We start from the raw sequence: 9,928 nt of genomic DNA, 5'->3' as shown, positions 1-9,928 counted from the left end.
GAATACACGATCCAAATTTTGAGTCATTCTGATTTCTAGATAAAAAATGAAAAAGAAAAAACTATCGGACAATCGTGACCGCGTGATGAACTTTGGACGTGATGGGAGTAGAAATAGTCACTGTTCATTTTCGCCTATAGGCATTGTGTAGTGTTTTCCTATATATATATATATATATATATATATATATATTTTAATTTTTTTTCTACAAATCCAAATCACTTGAATTTTAGAAGTGTGCTCATCAAAAATAGTTAAATCTTCGAAATATATCAAAAAAATATTTTATATGAAATAAATTAATCAAAATACCCCCAAAATGTTTCGGGAGTATTTTGGTCTTTTTTTTGTGAATAATTTTTTTTATATTTTAATTAGGTGTTCATTGATGAGAAGAATACATGCTTAAAATTTCAAGTGATTTAGATTTTTAGAAAAAAATTAAAATTAAAATACAAAATGAGGTCATGACTGTCAGATCGGCTCGGATTCAATCTGGGCCATTTGGCACATTTGTTCATATAAGCTAGTAGGCTAATCCTAGCTTTTCCATATATATATATATATATATATATATATATATATATATATATGAAAAATCTACAGAACGCCTATTGGTGAAAGTCTACAGTACTTCACCTACGGCTTTATCACCGGTCAAAGTTTATCATACGGTCACAAATATTTGATAGAGTTTTAGTTTGAATTTTTATTTTACAAATCAAATTTTGTATGGGTGTGCCCCTTAGTGAGATGTACATGAATAAAATATAAAACAAATAATTTGAATGATATAAATTATGCAAAATACTCCTATAAAGTTTCAAGGGTAATTTTATTATTTTATTTTATCTATTATATTTTTAATATTTTATTTTAGTGCGACTTGGTCATATGTACATACGTCCCAAATTTTAGATAAATCTTATAAGTATAATAATTATAAAAATTCAAATACTACAGGACAACTGTGACCGTGTGATGAACTTTGGATGGCGATGAGGTGTAAACTTCACCTATAGACGTTTTGTAGATGCTCAATCAATTTATTTTATATGAATTATGTTTTAAATATTTTTATTAGGTGCGCCTTGATGAGAAGAGTTTATGCTCCAAATTTCATACTATTTGGATTTATATAAAAAATGTTAAAATTATATTACCGATATACAATCATGACCGTCAGATCGGTCCAAATTTAATATGAGTCATTGAGCTTATACTATTTCAGTGGGCTCACCCTAACCTCTTCTATATATATATATATATATATATATATATATATATATATATATATATATATATATATATATATATATATATATATTCCCAACGCCTGTATGCAATAGAGAACAGTAATTTCTCCCTGCTCTGTCGACCATCCATTTAAATGGGATGAAAGAAGAGGCAGTGATTAAACTAAAAAAAACTCGCGCGTGCAAAATGCTTCAAACCTATTGAAATTTCATCCAACCCCTCTCCTCCCGCTTCCCTTTGCTCTGCGAGCTTCCCTCTCTCTCTCGCTCGCCTGCCTTTGCTTGGGAAGCCTCTTATCCTCTACAAAGCCCTCTGCCTTGATCTTGCTCCTGTCTATGTTGCCGTCTTCTCTCACTGTCAAACCTCTTGCCGCCAGACCCACACACGCGGTTCTTTCACAAACCAGGTGAGTTCTTCCTTGCCTTCTTTCTCTCTAGCCACACACGAAGTTCTTTTCTGTTGCTCAGCCAATAATCTCTCAATAAACTCTAACCCTAAACAAAAATTAAAACCCCATTTTTTGCCAAAATCAAACCAACATTTTTTTTCAACTCCCAAATCGAAATATTCAATAAAACCCTACTTTTTTTTCTTAATAAAACACCAAAAACAGGAGAGGAAATCACAAACAGAGAAATCTTTGATGGCCAAAAAAATCCCAAATTGCTACATACAAAATCCTCATTCTGAGTTCAACGATACTGCCCAAACCATGGAAAGTACCTTGAGCTCTTCAAACTCTCTGAATTTTTCAACTTCCCTTATCAATTTTGATCCTTCTTTTATTGCTATATGAAGGTTTTATTTTTGAAATATTAGCTATTATATGTGTGGAAATGAGGAATGTGATTTATGTGCAGTATTTTTTTTATTTTGAACATCTGCATTTTCTTCTTATTTTTAGTTGTTTAAACTCCATATTTCCTCTGTATATTTCTCTACTATGAACGTTTTACAAGAAATATTAGGTTAAACTACTTTTTGAAAAAAATTTAAAGCGGGATCGGGCTGATTCAGCAATATTGTTTGAAATTTTAGGGAAGGCTAGTGGGTTTTGAGGGATTTTTTCATCAATATGTCAAATGCTAAGATTCTTCATAGGTTGGATTGAATCAAATTATTTGTGAATTTTTACAATCTGTGTCTGGCTGTCTGCACATCACTTCGAATTCTTGATTCTGAAGAACGCATTTTGCGTCCATTAAAGGAATACTCTGACATTTTCACGTCTTGCTTCCTCATGGCTTTTTGTTTCACATTTTGTTCCTTGATTTACCTTGTGCTATTTGTTTTGTTTACACCTTCCCTTATCTATTTTGAGGTGTAGTAGTAGCGCAAGGGGAAACTGTTAGCACCATTGAGAACCAACCTGTCGAGGATCCCCCAATTTCCCTATTTACTTGGACGATCAAGAATTTCACAAGGCTTCACATCAAAAAGGAATATTCTGATATTTTCACCGCATAGAGTTACAACTGATACTAAGAGATCTTAATTCCACCATATTTTTTCTGTTGAAAATATCTAATTCTGTGCATATACATGCATATTCCCTAGTTTTGGTTTTCACAAGTTTCATCAGATATTCTAAATTGTGATCATTGAGTTTCAATAGTATGGGAAACTGGGATTATTATTTTGCTGCATTCTGACTCATGGCTCAATGTTGTGATGCTATTGTTATTAACTTAATCTATGGGATTTTGGTTTTGGTCGGTGGGTGCTGATATTTCCTGAAGGGAATAATGTGGACAACCTATTGATGTACTTGGATGTGGCAGATTCAGCCACTCTACCTTATGGGTGGAGTTGTTATGCACAGTTTTGCTTCGCGGTCATCAACCAGCTTAATAATAAGTACATGAAAAGAAAATATAATAATGTTCCTTAATGACTCTTTCTCCCTATTACCGAAGCATTGAAATTATAGTTGAATTTAAAATTTCCCTACTACTTAAGTTGTTTGTCACCAGCATCTTCATGCTTCACTTGGGCTATCAGATCATCCATAGAGGTAATTCTCATAGGGAATATGAGACCTATTTGTACTATGCTGCACTGGTTGGATTCTATTGCAAAAAGGGTAGTTTAACTCATGCATGTTCAAATATAGCTTATCCAAGATGCTCTAGCCTACTTTTGTTTCTGAAATTTGTTTAATGGTATTTGGCAATGTCACTATTTATATTGTTTGTCACCGGCATCTTCATGCTTGACTTGGGAATTTTATATTTTGAGTTATCACGCCCTCATAAGCTGCCCCTTTACTGATTTAGAATGTTTGTGGTTGTTGGCAAGGTTAGGTAATATTTTTTGCAATGTATCTTATCACTTCTACATTTTTGCCACGATTGGATAAAAAAAAATGGATTAGGAAGTGTTGGTGATTTTAGGTGATTGCCAGTGCATATGCCAATATATTAGGTGTGAATCCATTCAGATTCTCTTAGTATGGGTTGGAGGTTTCAGGAATGTATTATGACAATCATTTGACATATATTGAACAAATAAGTACATTGTGTGCATTTTTTCTTAGTACAATATGGAAGCATTTTTTTTCCATTGAATGGACTTGTCTCTTTAAGAGATTATTTATTAATTATCACATGTGGCAGAAGTAAAACTAGATCTGCATCTTGTAATGCTTAAAAGAAGTGCTAATGTTTCTTATTAATGTTGTTTAATCAAACTCTGTGGCTAATGCTTTGGCAAAGGGTGGTTCTTCTTTACCCTCTCTTGTCATTTCTAATGATGGATTGAATTGTTGAAAGGCATGACTATCAACAATTCTAGCGAAATCTGGTCTAAATATTTCCTTGAGAAATGGCTCGGCTTCTTTCCCGAAGGCCATACGATGGAAAATTCAAATATTCTGATCAACATAGAGTTCAAAGAGGAAGCATATGTCAAAGTACGGCCCGATTCGATTGAACGCACGAGGGTGGGGGAAGAACTGGTATGGTTAAAAGAATGCACCATACACACATCTTTTGATGAGCGACAAACCATAGATGACTTGGGTCGCATCATCTCCAACAGATTCAGGGACATACATGAGTCCTCGTGCTTCCTCGGAGACATAATCCCGCTGCTTCGGACTCTTATTTAGGAGGAATTAGAGGGCATTACGTGAGATCTTCTTCCCCGTTTAAATGTAAGTAAGGTGTACCTGGTGGTGAGGGTTCAACAAGAGTTTTCAAACAAGTACATCGATGAGAGTAGTGTTCAAGATGTTCAAGAATATCGATGCTGCTCGATTGCATTATCCAAACAATCAAGCACCTAAACAAGATCGAGATAGAGGATGGAGAGCAAGAAGATTGCAGTGTGTCTTTGTGGATTTGTTCCCAGCATAGAGACATGGGTGATGCCATGTAATCACAAATTCCATAGCAACTGTATCTTGAAGCGGCTGGTAGACTACAACAGATCGTGCCCACTGTGCCGATGCCAACTATGAGATTCTCCTAACGCTATTATTAGGTGTAAAAGAGTGGAGCTTTCTCCTTATTTTTTTATTTTTTTCATGAAATGGGTAAACGGTGGTGCAGATCAAGAATCATTAATGCTTACTAGGTTTTCATTCATCTTATCTGTAGCCATACTTTATCAATTTCACTTTGTTATGAATGAAAACTTCAACATTCCTTGTGCTAAAAAAAAATGATGTTTAATCAAGGGACACATCTTTGAGTCTTAGTGACCTTTGGTGGTATGTCTTCACTCTATGAGGAATGTAGCCTTTCAAAATGTATCATTCTTGCGCATGCAATATTTTTGGTTTTGACTCTACTTTTTATTTTTTTGAACTATGTTGATGGTGAATGGACTTCGATTTAAAGTCTTCAGTGGCTCTAAAAGAGAAAGATGTATTGTTAGTCTAATACATAAAGCAGAAGATAAGTGAAAACTAAAACTAAATAAAAACAATTATGCTTATTATTTCCAAAATATAAAGTAGGCAAGCACTTACATCCCACTCGCCCGCACCGAATAATTATGCATGTCATGCCCACTCTTATTGCAAACTTTACACTTCCTTCAGTAGGTGGCTTTTCCTCCGACTGTGTTTTTACATAGAAGCCTTTTACCCTTCTCCCATGAAGGTTTCCTCCTTTTAATCCTTGGTCGTCTAACTGCTCGTGCACATGGTGGATCAAGTACAAGGGGGGAGGCATCAACTGATCTATTGCAGCCATATACTTCATCGTCAGCGACATTGCAATGAGTGGAGGGTGATGGTGTAAGAATATTTGACAAATGCTCTCTTGTTGCATGGACATCTTCAGCTAATTTACATAAACCCAATTTCACTTTTTCAAATAGAACATCACCTTCTAATGCTTCTACAATTGTTCTCAGAATGTCATAAAGCTCATAATGTCGAATAAACCTCAGAAATTTAGATGAAGTCGAACTAAGACCACCACATTTGTCTTTGACCCCCTTCTTTGCCTCCATTGTCCACCGGCTCAAAATGTAGTTAGATGGAATCTTCAATACATTTCTCATGTTGAGCACTTTAAGCATATGCGAACAAGGGATTCCAACACGCTCAAAGAACTGACATGTGCATATACACTTCATCCTTGATTCAATGAATGTAACTGTCTGAGGGATAGGCACACCACAAATGTCTTCCACCTTGTATTTGACAAATTCATCATCGCCTTCTATTAATTTAGTAAGGCAATTTGAGGACCTTACCACCTCTTCTTGTAACTTTCCAAAAACTTTCTGAGTATATATCTTTGCTACATGCTCCTCGATAAGAAGGGCAACCTTTAAAACAGGTGTGGATGTAAGATTTTTACTGTCTTTCTCTTTTTCTTTGATGAACTTCTTGTTTTGCAACTTTTCAATAGCATTCATGAATTTTGTCAAACATGTTCCAGAAGTGACATAAATCTTTAAATAATGATTGAACCCTTCACTTCGTTTTGTGGTTTTCATGCCGGCTGTGAGCCTATCAGCTATGTATGCATCAACCCATTGAGTGCGACAACCATATAACCACTTGAGCCAACTTTCCTCTTGAATATCATACTTTTGAATCATAACTAACTAATCAGCCTCATACTGCTCAACTGTGTGGGCTGCAATACACTTCTTGAATACTTCTAAGAATAATGCTCAACACAGCTTAGATGTGTTTTAAACTTTCCCACGATATGCCACTTGCAATAGTGATGATTAGTATTAGGGAAAATCGTCTTAACTGCAGTCGTTATAGCTAAAGCCTAATTGCTGATAATTGTACCTGGTCGGCAGCCTCCCATTGCCTCTTGCCAATTCTCAAATAACCAAATGAAAGTTTTTGTAGTCTCATTGAAGATGAGAGCACATTCGATGAAAATTGTGTTAGCGTGATGACTAACTCCAAGGATTGGGCCAAAGGGCATACTGAATTCATTCGTTTGGAAGGTGGTGTCAAAGGTTACCACGTCACTAAAAAATTGGTATGATAATATAGACTTTGAATCCCATATAAAATTAATTAGCTTCCCCACCTCATCAAGTCGAAATCTATAAAAGAATGAAGGGTCCAATTCCTTCTTCGCATGCAACCAACCCATAACAACGGTACCCTCTTTCCCTTTTAGTTATTTTCTTTTTCTAGTTATATGATTCTCGAGGTCTTTCTCAATGAAAGGGATATTTTCTAACCCACCAGGCTCTTCGATAAGGTAATCTATCATAACCCTAGACTTAGCCATAGAAGACTCCAATGTGTTAATCACTTTTTTCACTGTGTTTGATATCTTTCGATGAGAGTGAATAAATCTAGTCTTGCTGGGAATATGATTATGTTCTTTTACAAACTTCGCAATAACCCATCTCTGGTTCTCATTCTTCTTAATGCGGATCTTTGCCTAACATACACATTTTGTGTAGGGCTGAGCATTTTCTCTCCCACCATACATCTAACTACAAAAACCTTGCCTACAGCATTCTATAATCTGACCAATTTTTTCATCATGCTTCCAAATGGTTCTTCCTTTTCTTATACCAAACCCTATCAATTTTTCGTACTTATTTTAATAATCATAAGCTTCATCTTCGTCAATGAATGTCATTCCTACTATGGGTTCGATATTTACCGTTCTTATTAGAGCTGCCTCTGCATCTATAAGTATAGGATCTCCTTCTCCATCTATTACAACTACATCCTCGTTAAATGGAGAATCATAGCAAGTTTTATCCAATATAGCCTGAGCACCACACTCGTGCCCATTTTTTGAACTAGTGATGTCGACAAGAGAGGAATGACATGTTGATTTTGAGGCGTCCATGAGTCATGCATAGTATACCTATTCAATTTATATGGTCAACAATGAGAAGCAAGAAGGAGAACATATAAATATGACAAAAGAATCATACTTCAATATATATATATATATATATATATATATATATATATATATATATATATATATATATATATATATATATATATATATAGCGAGAGAGAGAGAGAGAGAGAGAGAGAGAAACGATATCAAGAATAACCACAAAAAATTACCTTCTAATGTATATTGAATTCATAATTACAAGTTCAAAGGCAAAACGGACAACATTGTGAAGATTTTCAACAAAAAGTTTGAAAACGAACAATTTCATACCCCTAAAATAAAAGAAGGTAAAAACTTAAAAAAAAAAAAAAAATGAATTCCATGTAAGAGGAACATAATAGTACTAATGATAGTAATAACAATATCAACCTAGAAAATTTAACTTAATTAACAACAACTCTAGTATGGATTGATGATTTACTCAAAAAAAAGAAATTCTTTCATGGATTCTATAAATTAGAAAAATATGCTAGAATTAAGATATCTTAGTACCAGTTATAACCCTGTGCATTGAAAATGTCAAAGTAAAAAAAAATTCCTTTAGTGAACGGAAAATGCATTCTTCATAATCAAGATTCAAAGTTAGACACAAATTGTAAAAATTCACAAATAATTTGGTTCAATCCAATCTATGAAGAATCTCAGTATTTGGGTCATTTACAACAACCAAATTTGACATATTGATGAAAAACTCCATCAAAAAACACTGACCTTCCCTAAAATTTCAAACAATGTTGTTGAATCAGCCCAATCCGGCTTTAAAAAAAATTTCAAAAAGTAGTTTAACCTAATATTTCTTGTAAAAAGTTCATAGTCAAGAAATATACAGAGGAAATATGGAGTTTAAAAAATTAAAATTAAGAAGAAAATGCAGATGTTCAAAATAAAAAAAATACCGCACATAAATCACATTCCCCATTTCCACATATACAATAACTAATATTTCCAAAATAAAACCTTCATATAGCAATGAAAAGAAAGATCAAAATAGATAAGGGAAGTTGAAAAATTGAGAGAGTTTGAAGAGCTCAAGGTACCTTCCATGGTTTGAGCAATATCATTGAACTCAAAATGAGGATTTTGTATCTAGCACATTGGGATTTTATGGCCGTCAAAGATTTCTCTGTATGTGATTTCCTCTCCTATTTTTGGTGTTTTATTAAGAAAAAAAACATAGGGTTTTATTGATTATTTCGATTTGGGATTTGAAAAAAAAATTTTGGTTTGGTTTTGGGAAAAAATGGGGTTTTATTTTTTATTTAGGTGTTAGAGTTTATTGACAGATTATGGGTTGAGCAATATAAAAGAACTGTGTGTGTGGCTAGAGAGAGAGAAGGCAAGGAAGAACTCACTTGGTTTGTGGAAGAACCGTGTGTGTGGGTCCGACAGCAATAGGCTTGATAGTGAGAGAAGAGGGCAACAGAGACAGGAGCACGATCAAGGCAGAGGGCTTTGTAAAGGATAAGAGGCTTCCCAAGCATAGGCAGGCAAGAGAGAGAGAGAGAAGGAAGCTCGAAGAGCAAGGGGAAGCAGGAGGAGAGCGGTAGGATGAAATTTCAATGGGTTCGAATCTTTCTACGCACGCGAGTTTTTTTGTTGTTCAATCACAACCTCTCCTTTCATCCCATTTAAATGAATGGTCCATAGAGAAGGGGAGAAGTTACTATTCCCAATCGCCAATAGGCGTTGGGAAGACTTTTCCTATATATATATATATATATATATATATATATATATATATGAAAAAGCTGCAATTAGCCCATTAGCTCATATGAACATATGAGCGCAACGGTTTAGATTGAATTTGAGCCGATCTGACGATTACGGATGTTTGATAATGTTTGAATTTTATTTTATTTTTTTACAAATCCAAATCACTTGAAATTTTAGGAGTATGTTCATCAAAAATATTTGAATCTTCGAAAAATATCAAAAAAGTATTTTCATTAAATAAATTGATCAAAATACCCCCGAAACATTTCGGAGGTATTTTGATCTTTTTTTTTTTACGAATAATTTTTTTATATTTTTATTAGTTGTACCTTGATGAGAAAAACACACACATAAAATTTCAAGTGATTTGGATTTGTAGAAAAGAAATAAAAATTCAAGCACGAAATGAAGTCGTGAACGTCAGATCGGCTCATATTCAATCTAGACCGTTGAGCTCATATAAGCTAGTGGGCTAATCCTAGCTTTTTTCATATATATATATATATATATAAAAACTTCAAATATATATATAGAAACACTACAAAACGCCTATAGACTTCACCTACGGCTTTATCGCTACTCAAAGTTTATCACACGGTCACAAA

At 34.1% G+C, this 9,928-nt stretch overlaps 1 protein-coding gene across 1 annotated transcript; it reads right to left on the bottom strand.

Moving 5' to 3' along the window:
- Positions 1-1,445: 1,445 nt before the first annotated feature.
- LOC110006984 (protein FAR1-RELATED SEQUENCE 5) lies at positions 1,446-9,293 on the bottom strand. The gene is made up of 2 exons (XM_088852650.1): positions 8,963-9,293; positions 1,446-7,568 (listed from the first exon to the last, which is right to left on the bottom strand). Exon 2 carries the CDS (start codon positions 6,313-6,315, stop codon positions 5,299-5,301), a length of 1,017 nt encoding a protein of 338 aa, XP_088708776.1. The 5' UTR covers positions 6,316-7,568; positions 8,963-9,293; the 3' UTR covers positions 1,446-5,298.
- Positions 9,294-9,928: the final 635 nt, after the last annotated feature.

The sequence above is a fragment of the Amborella trichopoda genome, chromosome 11, assembly GCF_054954075.1.
Source record: "Amborella trichopoda isolate Santa Cruz 75 chromosome 11, AtrichopodaSantaCruz75HAP2 v2.0, whole genome shotgun sequence".
NCBI classification, from domain to species: Eukaryota; Viridiplantae; Streptophyta; class Magnoliopsida; order Amborellales; family Amborellaceae; genus Amborella; species Amborella trichopoda.
The sequence above is the reverse complement of the archived record's forward strand: the minus strand, read 5'-3'. Positions and strand labels throughout refer to the sequence as shown.